Source organism: Borostomias antarcticus (genome assembly GCF_949987555.1).
Source record: "Borostomias antarcticus genome assembly, chromosome: 17".
NCBI classification, from domain to species: Eukaryota; Metazoa; Chordata; class Actinopteri; order Stomiiformes; family Stomiidae; genus Borostomias; species Borostomias antarcticus.
In genome coordinates this window covers 6,435,546-6,454,668 of record NC_140250.1, presented here as the reverse complement: position 1 = coordinate 6,454,668, position 19,123 = coordinate 6,435,546, and the positions used below count along the sequence as shown (strand labels likewise).

Sequence of the window (19,123 nt, the reverse complement as noted above, 5' to 3'; positions counted from 1 at the left end):
CGGTAACAGTCGGATAGAATATACCAATAGTTTGATAAAAAAAATACATATAAAAAAAGGGGGGGGGGGTGGACTGTTGCGATTGACGCAAGAGGAGAGGAATCAGCAGAACTTGGTGAGTGGGTCACGGACAAAAAAAAGAATGAGAGCATTGAGCTTTGTTCTTTGTGCGTTGCAGGGTTAGTCAGGGGTATGGACAGGGACAGCTCTGTGGTCTGTGTACGGCGGTGACAGGGTGACACCCCCCGAGACGAGAGACAGATAGGCCGGCCCAGCCCCCGCCCCCCCGGCGCCCACCGGTGTCCTCGCCCCGCCCACTACTACTGAGTGCATCTGGACAGGAAGGACTGGTACGTTTCAGGAAGTGACACAGGGCCGCCCCGCAGGGACGCGCCAGGATGTTGTCCTCTCCTCCCGCCCTCCTGTCGCTCCTCGTCCTCGCCAACGTCGCTGTGGGAACCCCCTTCTGCCCGGGGCCATGTGGGCATGACTTCATATCCTGTCCCGCTGGTGTCAGACTTAAGAGTTCAGAGCGGGCCGTTGCTCTGCGGGCCAGTCATTTCCTAGAATCCTCTGTCGCTTGTATTTTGTATCTTGTCATTATTTTGCTTCAGTTAGTCAGCTACTTTAGTTAGTTAGGTGATAAATACTTGCGTTAATGGAGCATTTTTTCGCCCCTGACTGTGACTTCCTTGCGTAGTTCCGTCGCCAACATCATGGCGTCCGTTTGGGCCCCTCAGGATGTGTTTGAGATTCTCCACATGCTCCGCCTATTTCCTCATCTGCTGCGCCCAATCGCGTCTTTTACGCTGTCTGCTTCTGTACCGCCACTCGCCATCTTCATTTCACCAGATCTGTAACTACACCCCCCTCCCACCCCCCCGCGCGCCCCCACCGGACCGGACTGGACCGGATCTCCGCCCGCCCCCGTGTGGAGCGCCGTAGCAACCCAAAACCTTCACAGACAGGGCTGTGATGGCGTTCGCCGCTTGGGATCTGCGGCTCGCAATTTGGGTCGCTCCTCTTGGCGGAGTGTGGGGTGCGTGTATTGGGGGGGGGGGGCAGGTTGGATTCAGTTTGGGTATTAGTGGCTTTACCATTCATTTTATCAGTGCACCTCCCCATCGAGAGGGATTCTAAACACGGACTAACAGCTTGGGTTTACACACGTGTTACATGGTTGGGAAAAGCACTTAGCCCGGATTAGGGCTGGTGTTTTCTTCCTGGGTACCGCTGTGACTCCCTGCGCGGGTCTCCGAGCTGTCAGAGCTCGTTTGAGAGCCTCGTTAAACGCCTCCGTAATAAATATAATAGCAGTCCCGTTACCTGAGTAGGAAAACCGCACCACGTCTGCTGTAGAGATTTATGTCCAGCGTTCGCGTGTTTCTATTAAAAGACTTTCCTGCCCTCTCTAATGGGACTAGCCAGGCCTGGATTTACCATCTTCTCTCCACATTGAAAGCGAAGGGATACCTCAGTTGTTGAAGCAAAGTGAAAATTAGCTCTATGCGAAAATAGCAGGAAATATGCTCCCTCGTTAACTACAGTACAGTCAACTGTACATTCAGACGTGTTGGAGCTGCAGTCAGCTTGTGGTTGGGTGCTCGTCTTGTACAGCAGTGCCACTAGGGAGAAACGGTGATTAGGCACTTGACCTGTTGACCTCAGGGTTTTGAGGTAGTTAAAGCTTGTCATTTGTAAGCCCTCATTTTTCAGGGTCTCATTCCTGACTTTTATGATCTCACTCTTAACATGGTGGTGAATGACATACTACTGTATGTACAGTATATGTAAAAACCCATTCAATAGATAACACCAAACATGAATTTAATGATAATTTAATAATTTAATAATATATTTATCTTTCTACAGTATGTACACATCAGACCTGTGCCTCGACGTGTACAGACGCTGAATGGTATGTTGAATAGTTTATTTTTTCATATATATCAAGTACAGGTACAAGTAGATTGGAATTCTTGTTATCGCTTGTCCTTACAGTATATTATCTGACTGATCAGTTCCTCATTCCAGTCCTAGGTACAGTATGTACTGTAGTTAGACATTTAATGGTTCCCAAACTGGCAATTTACTATCCCTAGTCTGGCAGTCTATGAGTATCATCCTCATATATTTATTCCATCCAATCATGGATGATTGTGACTGTGTCCGTAATATAGGTGGTGCAATTATTAAAATTCAAGTATACAGTTCTAGAGAGTCAGTTGTTATTGCCTTTTATATAGGCAAATGGCAGTTGTTATTGTCTATCGTATAGACAGAGTGATCAATTGTTCCATGTGTTGTCAGGTGTTGGCTCAAGTGATCGAGTGTACAGTTGCTGACAGTATTTACAATTTACATTTTGAATGAGGTCGCAACGGAGTGGCGTGATCAATGAACTCATGAGGACCCCTGCTGTACCACGCAAATATCCCTCACCTTTTGTACATCGTAAGACCCTCTAACAGCATGGCTTCAAACATTGTAAGATTGTGCAACAGCATGACTTCAAAGGGGTGAAATGACCCCTGGAGGCAATCACATGCTGCAGATCACAACTGTCAGACGACAATCCTGAGTGTCTCTGGACCTGAGCAAAGACAGAATATAAAGTAGGAATTACAGTCAAGCTCTGAATAGTGAATAACAAGCAGCAAACCGTTGATCCAGCTGTTACAGCGGCTGTTTTGCGTTATACGTGATAGCAAACAGCTACGGCTACCTCAGTCTATAGGACGGGCTTGTGGGAAGTATAGTCTGGAGTTACGGGTGCCTATAAACTGCAAGGTTTTAAGAATGCGTCATCGAGACCTCTTTGACAGCACTTGCTGACGTCTTCAAGACGCTACGGATGTTGTAAAGGATAAGTATGTAGTATAGACTTTGATCAGTGCGGTGGCGTGGTAGCATAGCGTCTTTGTATATGTTGTTTTCTTGCAATGACGTTCTACGTAATTAGTGTCACTGAATTGTACGTGCGTCATGTGCTCCAGTCTGTCCTGCAAACGGAGCATTTTTTGGGTGATCTAAATTGTTTTATGTGACAGTCACTCAAAAATAGCTAATAAACGTGTTTAGAGAATTAACAGTATAGAGAATTAAGTCTCCTGAAATCCATATAGTATCCATATAAACACGAGCAGATACGTTGAAACACATAGCACACTATGTATGTATGTATGTGAGCACAGTGAATAAGTAAGAAATTAAGGCAGTGCAAGGAATCTTAACTCACCCACTCTCACAATGTTTTGTGGATAAAAGAAGCAAGTTCCAAGTCAGTGTCCCTTTAGGCGCTGAGCCATCAGTCTTTCATGTTCTGTCCTCCGCCCGCTTGGCGGTCTGCTCCCCATCGTTGGGGGGGGGGGGGCCAGTCTTTAGAGTTCCTCTTCAGACATGCTCTCCCTGCTTTCACAGTTCTCGCTTTACCGACACATCGGCGGTCTTCCGAATCTCTTGCTTCCATAGCCATGATATCTGGAATAGTCCGGAAACCCTTGCGACCTGTCTGACAGAAGCCCTGGAACGCTTCTTCTAGAGCTTCGTTCACACGCTGGGGTCTAGGACGACGTCGTTGCGCTGAGGTGATGATTTGCTCAAATCAGAGCTCGGGTCAAAGTCTTGTTTTATAGTCCATATCACCAGAGGTGGGACCAAGAAACGCGTCACAGGAGTCCATATCACCAGAGGTGGGACCAAGAAACGCGTCACAGGAGTCCATATCACCAGAGGTGGGACCAAGAAACGCGTCACAGGAATCCATATCACCAGAGGTTTGGTCGGGTAACGCGTCACTGGTGTCCAAGTCAAAATGTTGCCAAGTCGAGCTTCAAGTAATCAGATGTGTGATTCCCAAGTCATGTAAATTGAGTCCACACCTCTGCATACTGCACAAGCAAATAAACGCTAATGATCCAATTCTACGTTAAACCTTTCCTTCACTTCATTGAAGCAGGCCCATGAGCCATGCGTGTGAACCGAGTGAAACCTGAGAGTAATGTAGCTGGTGAAACTCACTCCTCAATGGAGCACTGACAGCCCCTCCAAGGGCGACGTCCCTATTGGCGCAACCGTCAGCGTGTCCTCCTCACAAGCGGGAGAACTTGTCGAAGCGTAGGCCCGAACCCCGCCCTGGGCGAGCTCTTAACACGGGTCGAACTGTTGAACGCAACGCAGACGAGAGTACTACCGTTACACATACAGTAGCACGATAGGGTCATATTCAAGACCATTCAATGTAGGTATCCTCAACAGCATTCTACTCAATTGTATTCGTATGAAGGGCGGGGGGGGGGGGGGGGGGGGGCTACACAATAGAATGATCCTAGCGGCCCCAACCTTTTCTGGAATCAAATACCACAGATACCACTGTCAAGAGGTCCTGTCTGAGAGGCCAGCCGACAGGCAGCGCCGCAGACATAGTTTGGCGCTCCGATCCCCTCGCTAGGAATGTGCGCCGGTAAACAGTCTGAGACTAATGAGCTGACAGGTACTCCGGGGCCTGGCGGAATATTCTAGAAGGTATAGTCGCTGCCACTTTGACCGAGTGCCCTGCTCCCCAGCAGCTGCCCACGTTAAGATGCGACGGGGGCCGTCTCGGCCGAACATCCCACGCCTGCCAGTCGTCGGCGGGTGTCACAGAGGTCAGACGGTCCTACGTGACACGCGAAGACAAGTCTCATACAGGCAGCTTCCATAGAAGCCAGTGGCGTGTTTCTGTGCTGTAAAAGGACGTAGAAAAAAGGGGGTGTGAGGGGGGGGGCAGCGTTTACGAGGAGGCAGAGCTGAGGTAACAGGCCGCGCACTGCAGGAGGCGGCGACGTACACCGGAAAACCTTTTGCTCATCAAGGCCACTCCTTGCACTCTGGGAAGTGAGAGGTCGTGTGACTCGTAGACAGAAAAAACAGAGGAACGGTCCTCGAGGAGAGATAGATATTACTAGCTCAGCGGAGAGAAAACGAGTCGAGAAAAGGTCTATTTTCAAAAGCCTCAGAGGGAACAAATCAAAATAACGAATGATTTAACAACCTGTCAAGAATAAGAGGAAGTGTTGAAAAGGATTTGAGCTCTCTTTCTAAAGTGTTCTCTCTCTCTTTTTTTATTTTATTTTTTAAAGCGTTTAAGCATCGTGCCCTCTTGCACTACCCACATCCCACAGACAGACGTTTGAAGTGCAGACTGCAGCCGGGAGCACTTTTTCATGGTGTACTGTAACCCTCTGCGAGCCAAGGCCCTGTCACAGCTCTAACATCATATACCCTTATCAGCGCTGAGATCATGGCGTAACCTAAGGCGTTCGTCTATAATGAGCAAATATTGAGGTAGAGGTCCCTTTGAATCCCACGTTTCCCCGATGGCGTGTCGAAAACCTTCTCACGGACGGGCGACGTGTGGGGCCCCGGCGACCGCCGGATTACGGCGGCGGAAACGGCGAAAGCACTCGGACGCCGGAAAGATCCCTCGGCCCCTGCAAAAACAGCAGACGGACCTAACGCCATCCGATGTTTCTTCATCCCTCCGCGTGTTAAGTGAAGGCTCACACAGATCCCCTTGAAAGTGGATTAGCAAAATATCTTTTCCTCTTACATTCCGAATAGAGCCCCCCCCCCGAAAGAGCGTGTCCTTATCAAAACAGAAGGAGGGATCTTATTCATCAAAGCTATAGCCATGTGGGAAATAGAACTCCAGGTTTGAACCTGATGTGGCAGAGGTACTGTACCCCCCACCCCCTTTTTTTTGGGTGCAATTTCCCTCAAACAGCGGAACTTGGCGCCTCCCTTATAGAAAGACCAATTATAATATCAGGTTGGTGTTGTTACTGCTGATTATGTGCTTTGAAGGCCCACCTTGCCCCGAGTTCACTTCCTCCCCCCATCTCCTCTCAGACTTTGAAATCTGAGCCACCTGGAAAGAGATGGATCCCTGCGTCCTGTACCGCCTTCACACAAACATGCGTCTGAGCTCTCTAGGCCGCCGGCTACGCGGACGCACGCCGCCGTCGCGCCCGGAGGAGGATCGGAGGCCTGCGCCGGGCGAGTGCTCGGGGCGAGAGGTGACTCGTAGGTCACGGTGGATAAGGATAAGATCAGGGTTTACTACAGACTTTGATCAGTGCGGGTAGCACGGCGTTGTCTTTGTAGTGTGCTGTTTTCTTGCAATGCCTTTTGCGTCATCACAACGACTGCAGGTTAATTAAATGAATTGTATTTGCGTCATGTGCTACAGTCTATCCTGCAAACAGGATTTTTGGGGGGGGATTATTTTAATTGCAGTGTGCCAGAGCATTCCTGAGCATGGATGTATGGATGTACAGTATGAACATATTCTATACTCTACACATGCTGTATGTATGAGTGTATATATTCCTTGTTCTTTTTATGCTTCTTCACTACTACTACTGTATGTATATTCTGTACTCTGCTTTTTGCTGTAATTTTCCACTGCTGAAAGAACACATTTCCTCCTACAAGGATTATTAAAGTTAATACCTACTGTATCTATCCAACTATCTATCTATCTATCTATCTATGCATCTGTCTGTCTGTCTGTCCGTCCGTCTGTCTGTCTGCCTTATATGGTAGTCACACAAGCACACAACGGGACACTATATGTGAGCAAAGTGAACTAAGAAATGAAGGCAATGCAAGGAATCTTAACTCACCCACTTCCACAATGTTTTGTGGGTAAAACATTCAAGCTCAGTGTCCCTTTAAGCAGTGAAGTGTCAGTCCTCGGTGCTCTGTCTTCCACCTGCTTGGCGGTCCGTTCCCTGTCACCGACAGATCAGATGGGTGCCAGTCTTTAGATTTCCTCTTTTAACATGCGCGCCCTGCTTCTGCAGTTCCCCGCTCTACTGGAACGTTGACGGACGTTAGGTCTGTGGTTTTCCCTTCCTTGTACAGTGGATGTCATGCACTATGTTATTATCATGGGCTTGAATGAAACCTTGCACACCTAGGAGCTCACCAGGCCTGGGAGGGGGGGGGGGGGCAGCCTGGATCGGGTAGTGTTCTGTCGAGCCCCCCCTCTCTAGTGAACCACCAGCATACTGTGAGAACCGTTGCAGCTTTGCCACGTCTATGCACACAGTACCACTGTTAGTTCGTAGAACTGCACCCCAGGAAGAGCATGTTCCCCAGCACGCCATGTGATGTAGAGCTCTGCGCTGACCTCGGGACCTTGGGAAACCGGTGCTCGGACCTCGGCCAATTCTGAATGTCTCGGTCCGGCGGGGGGGGGGGCAGCATTTAACAACCAGCTTGTTTTCTTAAGACGGGCCGGGAGGGGGAGGGGGGGGGGCGCAGGGGGGTTTGGTGATAGAATCCCCTTAAAGACTTGAGAAAGTTGCTGGCTGCAATCCTTCATTAGCGTTAGTACAGCCAGGTTCCAGCATGTCCCCCCTGTCTGAGAGGTGGATGATGGAAGACTGTGGTGGACATAGAAGGGGTCTGCAGTACCAGTATGTTGACTATAAGGTTGGACTTTGGCCTTCTGTTTTCAATCTTATTGATGAGTTGTGAGGGGTAAACATCCCTGAAGAAGGCAAGCCCACCACAGACAGCCATTGGGAAGTCATTGCTTGCTTGATTGTGATACAGCATACTGCATCAGTTTGATATTGTGCACACAGCAGCAAAGACGGTTTTAAGCAGTTATAGAATGTGGTTGTTTTTTTGTTTGTTTTTTTAAACGTCTCTCTGTTCTACATCTAGAGCCGTGAAGATCCGTCGTGTCTTTAGAACTCCGGTTTTAGAACTGACAAGGCAGTTTCAAAACAAACAATTCTGTCTCTGAAACTGTTTAAGCGGTCTTAGCTGTTGGCTGAACGTGAACCCAGCTTCAGAGGCGGCCGCACGCCGCATACGCCAGCGACGCGCCAGACCACGCCATGACGTTCCAATTATTTAGCTCCCGTTGTTTTCGATGGAAAGCCGCACGCTGGTGACAACAGCCGACATCTCCGACCCGGGATTGGTTTTGACTCGGCTCTGTTTTTAAGGAATGCAGCGCTCGACATACTGATTGTAACTGAGAGATGTCATGGTTTTGGACACGTCAGCGATATATTCAAATTGCTCACAACTGCTAGACGAAGGATAAGTGGTGAACAATGTTGCTTTTACATGAGTGCCCGTGCATTCCCCCTAGCAAGGAATACAAGCAATATCCCATTGCTATAGCTAAATTCACTCTTTAGACAAAGTCATGAGGATCTATGGCTCATAGAATAATCTTAATGTATTGGGTAGCACTATTATACCTATTAAAATGAATGAACTATTCAAAAACGGTTTGTAAACAGTGGTCAGTAAATGATTAGTAAATCTACACACAGGGCCACTGCATCAGTTCCTATATCCTATAAAAACTGCTTAAAATCACTGTATGGAGGTCTGGGATTGATTTCAACCTCACGCTGTAGTTCCTTAACCTGACGTGCCAGATGGTTTGCTCCACAGAACAGTCTGGGAACTCTTTGTTGGAAACTGTTTGGAAAAGGGCAGGCACTTTGAAAAGATACAGGCAGGTGATTGGATGAAGCATCTATCACAGGTAAATCAAACTCTTACCGAAGCCAGTCGGGAGAAGAGCGGAAATATATTTTCTAACGGGAAAAGCCTTTGGTGCCATTCTTTGCTCTTTTTTAAATTAAAAAAATAATTTTCAATATAACATCCAATAAAAATTCAGTTTGATATAACATGCTAGAAGAGCAACCTCTTTAGGAGCCTCCATTGTTGTTTTGGTACAAGCAGTTACTTCTCACTGTTGTCACACCTACTACTACTACTACTACTAATACTAGTATTTCCTCAAAGGAGAGAAACAGAATGTGCACTCGAGAGACCAGGATGGTCTCATGAGGCTAGTAGTTCTGTGTAATTGGGTAATGATAATTTATTGATAATTTATAATTGCTTACAAACATTAAACATTCAAGTTATTCAGTCGTTTACTCTTTATTAATACTTGTTTACGTCTTGTTGCGGCGATTCCGACTGTGTGAATGTCCACAGAGCGTTTTTCTGCACTGAGGGTACATAAAACACTTTAAAAAGCAAAAAGCAGTCATGAACAGGTCTGAAACACATAGCACATGCATACGTGTCCATACTGTATGATAAGGATTTAAAAATAACTCTCATCAAGAGCAACAACTGATCACATTTGATTCTAATCAGATCACAGACTTGAGTGGTGTGTGGCTATACTTAATTTCATTAAACATCAGTCTTCCACACCATCAGGAAACACGTACATGTGTTATAAGTGTATTCAACAAGCTTCAGGCTACATGGTTGGAACATTGGCCGTGTGTTTGATTATGAGGGCTCCCCCTGGCCCACACAGTGTTTGTCTTTGTGGTTAGCAGTGCATTGTGCAGTGATCTGTTGTGTAAGCAGCATAAATTGCAGCGGTGTGCACAGAGTCTGAAACTAATGATGTAACCGGAGAACCGCCATCGAGCGAAACAAAAGACCTGCCGTGGCCCGTGTTGCATTACGTAGTCTGCTATTTGGCTTATCCTCCAAAAATGCATTGAAGTGTTTACAGATCAGAGTCTTTGATGAAAAGGAGATATGGAGAAGATTATATCCAAAGATGCTGTCGCTCATTTTGTTTTGTGTTAAGTCTAATTCAGCCCTTTCTCAACTTGTTGGCATGTGTGTGGATTACATAAACCGTCTAGGGATATTTACATTAGATCACAGAATAGCATTGTCTTATTGGTTTTACCATATTCATTGCCAATAAACCTGTCATGGTTGAATGGATTAGCATGGTAAAATGCTACTGCTGGAGACCCATTAAATCAAATCAAATCAATTTTTATTATAGTGCATTTCATACACCGAGACAACATAATGCGATTAGGCATTGCCACTTACATTATCTTAGAAGATGACAAAGACAGAGTTTGTCCTGAACCTCCCCTGGGCCTGTGGACTGGAGGCTATGCTGCCGTCATTGTGCTTGGCAGCTTGTGAACCCGGGGATAGTTGTAGGAGGGTTGTAGGAGGGTTGTAGGAGGGTTGTACGAGGGTGTGCGTTCCCAACGTTCTGCCTCATCACTCCGCTCGGACGCCTTCGCAGGCTAAGCGATCGCAACAGTTGAGTAGCGTTGCGTTGGGGGGCATTAGCAGAGATTTGATTTGCGACTTTTAAAACGCTTCACTACCTTTCCCACAGTCCCATTAGTGTATGTTTCACTAGCGGTTGCTTAGCAGCCCTGGAGACCTACTTCTCTCCTACTAAACCCCCCGAAATAATAAAAACTCTTAACACCCCCTAACCCCTGTTCCCTTCTCTCCATGTCCCAGATCTATCTTGGCCCAGGCCCCGCAACCAGTCCATTGATCCATGTCATGGCAGGGTGTTTACGACCCAGATACAGAGCAGCTGTGGGCCGGGCCCATATGTCAGCGCATCCTCCAGAACAACAGCTATGTCGTTATTGAGTCCTACAGTATAAGAATGTCGTTATTGAGTCCTACAATATAAGAACAACTATGTCACTAATGAGCTCTGTCCAAACTGCACCTGTGTGGGTCTGGCCTGTCACATCAGAGGCCTGGGGTTGTGAATTCCAGCAGAACCCAGAACTCTTACCTCTATAGGGGAAACTCATGGAGAAAGAAATCTAAAATAGACAGTCAACCAAACAACGTTAGTTTCACTGATATTTACAAAAGACAGTCATCCACTGAGGCACTGCCGACAAGCATTGAATTGTGGGCGATTGGAATTTGGAAGGTTTAACAGCCTGGGATTTGATTGATGAAATGTGACACCCTCTCGTTCAGACCAGCATTTTATTATCCAACCCTAATTTCTATCTAATTTTCCACTTACTGTTATCTCCTTGTTTACTCTGAACCCAAATACACAACTCGGTAGGCAGGTGGAAATATCACACCACACACACCATATACACACCCTCACATACACATTACACTTCACACATTTACTGTAACACTTCACACATTTACTGTAAACACTCACTGATCTTATTTTGCACTAGTATTTTGTACTTGCTGTTTGCACTGTTCTGTCTTTGCACTGTCCTGTCTTGTCCCTGCACCTTGTCCAATGTTGTCTCCATGTTATGCACCATGTCCAAAAGTAAATTCCTCGTATGTTAAAAACTACAATGGCAATAAAACAAATTCTGATTCTGATTCTGAACAGCAAAGCGGGCAGTTTAGCGTCAGAAATGTGAGGAAAAGTGTTGAGTGCAAATGTGAGGAAAACGGTCTTGGCTGTTGTATGTGAACCCAGAGGTCCAGGGTTTATGAAGGGCAAACACAAAGTTAGTGATATGATAGTCTGGAGTCAAGCGCCACAAAACATGGGCAGAGGGGCGGAGCCAGCGCATTAGCCTACCTTTCAAATCCAGCTGCATTTGAACACTATTTCATCAGTAGTCAGGACTACATGAAAAACTTATTTAGGTAATACACTTTGCCATTTGTGTAAATAGAACTGAAGTGAGAGTTAACATGGAAGAAAGTTCATGTAAATCGCACCTTGTGTGCCAGATATGCTACTGACAGCTCGCTAGAGTGCAGGACTCGTTAGTAGGGCTGTGTATCGATTCAAATTTCAAGAATCGATTCGACTCGATTCAATATCGATTCGGTTAGTGTTACTAAAACCTGTTTTTTTAGCTGTAATCTTAATTACATGACTGCCAAGTTATGCAACACATCAATACTAGGGCTGGCTATCGATACTGAAATGAATGAATGAATGAATGAATCATTGAATGAATGAATTAACTATTAATTCATTCATTTATTCATTCATTCATTAAATAAAAGATCGATTTTGGGATTCATGAATCGATTCTGAATCATTTGATTCAGAATCGATTCAGAATCGATTAATCGATTTTTTAAATCCAGCCCTACTCGTTAGCAACACTTGAAAAGTGGAAATCTGTGGTCAGTGACCAATCAGAGGCCAAATCAGTCTTTCTGCCCAGCCCACTATCTGTGCGGGCCAATCAGCGTCTGATACAAAATCTGATCGAATTCTCGTTGGTGTCCATGAATATCATAGTTTGGTTCTCAGAAGTTCTCCCAGTCGCAGTGAGGGCTTCTAGGTACTGATAATCACCACACAAAAATACTGTATTTTTAAATTATTTATTTAACACTTTTTTATACATGTAAAAATTGTGTTGCGATACAAGGTCTCATTCCCAAGAGACCAGGGGTGCGTTTCCCAGAGGCATCGTAGCGCTACGTTCATCGTAAGATACGTCGTAAGGTCTCCCTCTAGGTGGCGCGGTTTTTCCCAGAGCCTTCTTAGGCTTAGGTATACCTTGGCTAAGAAGGCTCTGGGAAACAGCTCCACCCAAGGTACATCGTAAATCGCCCTTATGTAAATCGCCCTTCAGAAGATACATCTTAAGCCCTCTCTGGAGCCGACGCACTGTTTCCCAGAGCCTTCTTAGCCAAGGTATACCTTAGCCAAGGGATACTTTCTTAAGGGCGGTCTGAACCCATCGTAAGCTGTCCCTTAGCGATGCGCTCCGTTCATCGCGTTATAGTTTTTGAACGATCAGAATTAATAATTTTGATCAGAAGATCAGAATTAATAATTTTGATCAGAAGATCAAAATTATACTTTTAAAAAGGAGAGTTGTAATAAAGCGCACATCTATCTACCCTTCCTGCGCGAACTACATCATTAGTGTACAATAAAAGAAGAGTCGCAATATAGCGCACAACTATCTACCCTACCTGCGCATAGCCTACATAACACATCATGGGAATGTTGTCGTTAAAAATTGTATTGAGCCAAATAAAATATAGGGACTATCCATAATATAAATTCAACACTTTCTTATGTAAAGGAGCAATATTTTTTTATGTTAAGGAGCAATTTGATGGCATATGACCTTTCTGGCTGTCTGGCTACCCCACCACTATATAGAATACCAACAGATATTAGGCGAATTGATTAATCCAATGAGGCCTTCTAGACCCATAGTAAGGTAGACACAGGTAAATAATCAAGGTCCCCTTCTATTTAGTGTCACAGCCAACTCGTGCTTCATATAGGCCTATAGGCCTACATCATGGCTGCATTAAAACAATATTGTGTTTAATTTATGAGTAGCGTATTCTGTTATGTAGGAAATTTCGAAATGCCTATCAACATTTCCTACCTGACAGGACGCGCTACCCATGAATTGAACATAACATAATGGGTGGTAGGTCATCCTGAGGAGGTAGGCTATGCCAACTTTTCAGAACACCAAGTGAACAAAATCAGTCACTTATTTAGCTATCATCATCATTCTAGCTCCTTCCCACTCTGTGTCGTCAGCTGTCCCTACCCAGCCACCCCTACCCATTTTTTTACCTTTGGCTCTCTGCTTTCTGTTTCCCCACCTCTGCCTTGCGGTATTCTGCTAAGTGCTTACTCTGCTTTGTTATATGATTCACTCAAATATCATATTAGAGACTACAGTGATAGCTAACACATAATGGCCTACCATGTAGGCAACTTCTCTGTAACTATTTGTGCACTCTCCTGTTAGTCATGTCTCTCTTATGAAGTATTGAAAACGTCAACAACAAGGGACAACGATGTACCTTACGACGTACCATACGATGTATCTTCAGGCGCCCACTAAGGGATGGTCTGGGAAATACTCGTAGGAAAAACTGTCCCTTCGCCAAGGTATACCTTGAGAAGCGTCGTAGAGCGCCAAGGTACAGCGAATATGTGAAACGCAGCCCTGGTCAGACAAACGGGGGCAATCAAGCACAAAGTTACAGACAGACAGGACATTCAGTACAAAGACAAAAAGTAGGACACAAACATTAAAATAATAAATGCAAAAGGGCTTGTGTAAACAGATTATATTAAGTACCTGAGCCAGCGCAGACCTCCACAGACACTCTCTCCAGTTTCCCTAAAAGTAGTTTAAAATCACCTAAGGGAATCAAGCTGGACAGCTTCAGTTCTGCTGTAGGGTGTTCCAGGTCGAGGAGGGAGAGAAGGAGACTGAGGGGATGGTGAGAGTGATAAAGTCTTGAGAGCGTAGGATATGGCAGGACTGTTTATGTGACAGGTAAGTGGGCTGCTATAGACTAGAGAGCTGACTAGGTTCTTGTAGGGGTTGGTGTTAATTGGAGATGGGGAGCAGGTGTGCTGATGAGGGAACGGAGAACAGGTGTGCTGCGGAGCCGTGCCGTCAGCGCATTCACTGACGCCGGTGGAGCTCATGTCGGTGTACCAGGCGCGTGCCAAGGCGCCCGGGGGCGTTGAGTCTGGAGGAGGCCGTGCACCGCGACTCCCCGGGAGAGGAGGGAGAGCATGAATACACGCCGGGTCACAGGATGGGGTGGTGAGCATGGGGGGGTCCGGAGGAGTCGCCCCAGCGCTACCTGGGGGAGGTAGAGGAGGGGGTGGTGAGCACGGGGGGGTCCGGAGGAGTCGCCCCAGCCCTACCTGGGGGAGGTAGAGGAGGGGGCATGGTGGAGGTGGCGAACCCAATAACACCTAGACACCAGTGACCAGGAAGGGAACTGTGAATACGACTGTAAGTGAACTCAGAATTTGACTTCCTGTCCTAGGTGAAGGTGGAAGCCAACGACGGGGACGCCGTGTTCATCCGGGAGTTCACCCTGACGAACCGCGACGACCTCCCAGGTGAATATCTCCATGAAAGCCCCAGCAACCACAAGCCGGAGGACCCAGTAAGTGCCTGACTGAAAATACTCAACATTGTTTAACAAACTGTCCGGACCACAACTGTCCGGACCACTTCACCTCAAGTGTTCGTTAAGAACTCTGCAACGTTATAATAATAATAATAATAATAATAATAATAATAAAACTTCATTTGTATAGCACCTTTCTTTAAATAAATGTAGCTCAAAGTGCTTTGCAACAGAGAATGTACATAAAAATAGACATAAACTAAACAAAAAGCAGGAAAATTATATGGAAAAGAAAACACAATAAAAGATAAGATAATTCCATGTAGTAACAACATTGTAGGTATCAAGTAAAGATATAAGTGTAGTATCAAGTAAGTATGTAATGACATGACATTTTTGGTTTAGCGATGTAGGCTATTGCATAAATAACAGGGTATGGAGGGAGGGGTGCTCTCCCCCCTCCCCCATAGCAAGTGGATGTTAATACTGATCTTGTTTTGGGCTCCCTCCATCCACTTACCCCTGGAGAGCCCCCCACCCACCATAACTTATTCCAACTGCGTAACCAAGTGTTACCCAAACGTCTGTCACAAGCTGTGGTAACTGCCGTGGTTGAGACTAGGCCTTGTTGATGACGAGTTTTGAAGAATGCTCTGATTCAAACAGCACCATTGAGGACGCTGACCTAGCGTGCAGCGGACTCCACGTCGAGGCAATCGGGCGTTTCGCTCCCTAATTCCACGGTCAGCTCTGCTATGACGTTGCCTTTACTATACAAGGCCATGAATCAGATGACTTAATGTGCCATGGAATACGATAGGGTGAAAGTGGGCGTGGAGGTAGCGCCTGACCGTGGGCTGAGCCTGGGCGGAGCCCTCATGATGTGAAACAGCATGACGCTTATCCAGGGAGGAGAGGGATTTGTTTTTTTTGTTTTTTTGCGTCACCGTGCTCCACTCTGTCAGCGGCCATGGCGAAGGGGACAGAGCTCCAGCTGTTTGTCCTTAGCCAATCAATCACTGTCTTATCTAACGCGAGGGCCGGGTTATCCAGCGTTTTCCATCGCGGTTCGACATAGCCGGTTGGCTCACCTCTGCTGCTCGTTCGTCATTGACGCGGTTGCTCACTGTAAGGCCGATTAGCCAAGACCATTCCAGTTGACCTGACATTTTTAGGGCGTTCATCTATTACTGGTCTCATTTTGTCAAATGTTGCTGTCTCGTTGAGTATCACACACGCACGCACACACACGCACACTGGGCTTAATCAGGAGGTTTGGGATTTGACCTATCAATCAATCAATCAAAGCTTTATTTGTATAGCGCATTTCATACCCAGAGGCAACACAATGCGCTTTACAGAGAACAAGGGAGGTGGGCATACGACCCACTCTCTACATATTCCAGAGGGAAACTATGAACTATGACCTTGCTCTACTGTATTGTCAGTGAAAGCAACAGCTCCAGTTCCTCTGACATAATCCGAACGTCTCTCTCACGACGTACAGTATAGAAATGTGATGTATGAACAAGCTGACGATTGTAAAGCCGTTTTCCTGCGTACGGTAGGCTCAGAAGAATCCCGGGAGCCATGTTTCTTCTCTCCTCACCTCATAGCAAGTAGCTTTAGGTCTTTATAGCCCTAGCCTTCTCTTCTCATGTTAGATCTTGCCTCAACATTAGTGTTCCTCCAAAGCCAAGACAAACACAGCTTAATTAGTTATGACCCAGGACGCTGGTTCACAGTTACTAATGTGTTCTTCTACACTCCCCCCCCCCCCCCAAAAAAAAGCGCCAGATGAATTGTTCCCTCCAAATGAAAATATTTATGCTGGCAGACTTGGAGAAGTAGTCCCATCGATTGGGTCCGGGGAGAGGAGCCCCATAGGATGAGAGACAGAGTCGTTGAGATTACTGCAGTGAAATCTTTTCTTTTTTTGTGTTAAACAAACCAGAATTGTAGAAAAAGAATTGGTGAAGCACGATCAGCCTCATGTATCTCCAGACAAACTCCCTACACTTACTGTACAGTATAGCTGTGTTGACAGATTACATCCTGCTTCTGTGGACAACCCTAACCCCTTGATTGGTTGGTTGGTTGGTTGGTTGGTTGGTTGGTTAGTTGGTTGGTTGGTTAGCTGGTTGGTTGGTTGGTTGGTTGGTTGGTTGGTTGGTTGTTTGGTTGGTTGGTTGGCTGGCTGGTTGGTTGGATGGTTGGTTGGTTGGTTGGTTGGTCTGTTGGATGGTTGGTCTGTTGGTTAGTTGGTTGGTTGGATGGTTGGTTGGTTGGTTGGTTGGTTGGTTGGTCTGTTGGCTGGTTGGTTGGTTGGTTGGTTGGTTGGTTGGTCTGTTGGCTGGTTGGTCTGTTGGTTGGTTGGTTGGTTGGTTGGTTGGTTGGTTGGTCTGTTGGCTGGTTGGCCTGTTGGTTGGTTGGTTGGTTGGTTGGTTGGTCTGTTGGCTGGTTGGTCGGTTGGTTGGTTGGTTGGTTGGTCTGTTGGCTGGTTGGTCTGTTGGTTGGTTGGTTGGTTGGTTGGTTGTTTGGTTGTTTGGTTGGTTGGTCTGTTGGCTGGTTGGTCGGTTGGTCGGTTGGTTGGTTGTTTGGTTGGTTGGTTGGTCTGTTGGCTGGTTGGTCTGTTGGTTGGTTGGTTGGTTGGTTGGTTGGTTGTTTGGTTGGTTGGTTGGTCTGTTGGTTGGTTGGTTGGTCTGTTGGTTGGTGGGTTGGTTGGTTGGTTGTTTGGTTGGTTGGTTGAGTGAGTAGAGTCTTCCCATTGGCTCAGCTTCTGTACATTTCACATGTTGTGTTACTTCAGTACTCAAGTGTCACTAGTGGTTGTACTAAATAATCCTCTTCTAATTACACATGCTTTTTGTAATTTGACAATACACCAGAAGATCAGCCAATAACAATTTATTCCATCATTATTTTGATATGCAAGTTAGTATACGCTTTGCTCTTATTAGTATGTTTCTCTCTATCAAGCATGGATAGCTGTTCTTGAAACTGAATACTGTAGATAAGTAATGCAGTATATACTGTAATGTTGACTGTATTTTAGATTTGATAAGTTTTCATCCAGAGAGATGTTCCTGACTGAATCAACAACTCCGAGGTGCTCTGGATGATGATGGTGCCCAACACTGGGCAGGGCTCTGCAGTGATGGCTGTCAGTGTTCCTCTCTACTGTCACTGGTGTGTAATGAGAAGTAGAGGCTCAGTTGTGGTGCTTGGTGTTAAATCACACTTTGCCTGCCCCAACATGTCCTAGCCTCTCGCTCTCTCTCTCGCTCTCTCTCTCGCTCTCTCTCTCGCTCTCTCTCTTGCTCTCTCTCTCTACCTCTCTCTCTCTGTGTGTGTGTGTGTGTGTGTGTGTGTGTGTGTGTGTGTGTGTGTGTGTGTGTGTGTGTGTGTGTGTGTGTGTGATGTTTGGTGCAGGCCGTTCACTATCAGCCCTGGTGTTGATTTCCTGCATGCGTCATGGTCTTTCCCTACACTCCTTCACTTCTTGGCTCACGGAAATTAAACAAACAGTTTTTCTCTGTATCTGTAAACACCTGACCATGTGTGACTTTATTCTTTAATTTCTGTGGATGGAAAGTTAACTTTACTCCTGTTCCACTGTGCTCCTTGATCTCTGTTTTCCTTCTCACTGTTCTCCTCTGTTCTCCTTCTCTTGTTTCTCCTCTGTTTTCCTTTCCCCTGTTCTCCTTTCTGTTCTCCTCCCTGTTCTCCTCCCTGTTCTCCTCTCTGTTCTCCTCTCTGTTCTCCTCCCTGTTGTCCTCCCTGTTCTCCTCTCTGTTCTCCTCTCTTCTCCTATGTTCTCTCTTTTCTCCTCTGTTCTCCTCTCTGTTCTCCTCCCTGTTCTCCTCTGTTCTCCTCTCTGTTCTCCTCTGTTCTCCTCCCTGTTCTCCTCTGTGTTCTCCTCTCTGATCTCCTCTCTGTTCTCCTCTCTGTTCTCTCTGTTCTCCTCTCTGTTCTCCTCTCTGTTCTCTCTGTTCTCCTCCTCTCTCTGTGTTTCTGTCGGTCCTGCTCTATGTTATACTCTGTCGTCATGGTCACCGTTTTCTCTGGTTCCTTCTGGTTAACTTTTTTTAATTTTATTTAATTTTGTACAAATAAATCTGTCTTATTCTGCCGTAATCTTTCTGGCATTCTTCTTCTCTTCCTGCTCTGTCTGACTGCTTTTCTGTGGGAGAAGGAATCAGAGAGGTTGATTAGACCATATTGATTACATCACATGTTGCTTGAAGATAATTTCGAATGAAGGGTTTGAATTAATGCATGTAATTATTATGAAAATATAGAAAAAGGGCCGTGCTACTACAGTCTACAGAGAGCAAATATGAATTAAAATGTAATTAATTTGGTACTTTTCATCCCTCATGAATAAAGCCAGCCAGTGAAGCTAGTCAGCCAGCGTTAGCCAGTTAATTCCTGTCAG

At 46.1% G+C, this 19,123-nt stretch overlaps 1 protein-coding gene across 1 annotated transcript in view; it reads left to right on the top strand.

Annotated features, from left to right (window-relative positions):
* Positions 1 to 19,123, top strand: part of LOC311320244 (ADAMTS-like protein 1) — a gene marked incomplete at its 5' end in the record, with an annotated part of 119,693 nt that overhangs the window by 29,699 nt on the left and 70,871 nt on the right. Inside the window, one exon of the mRNA XM_084451977.1 lies at positions 14,599 to 14,721. Coding sequence (XP_084308103.1) covers positions 14,599 to 14,721 — 123 coding nt within the window. The remainder of the gene's footprint in view (positions 1 to 14,598; positions 14,722 to 19,123) is intronic.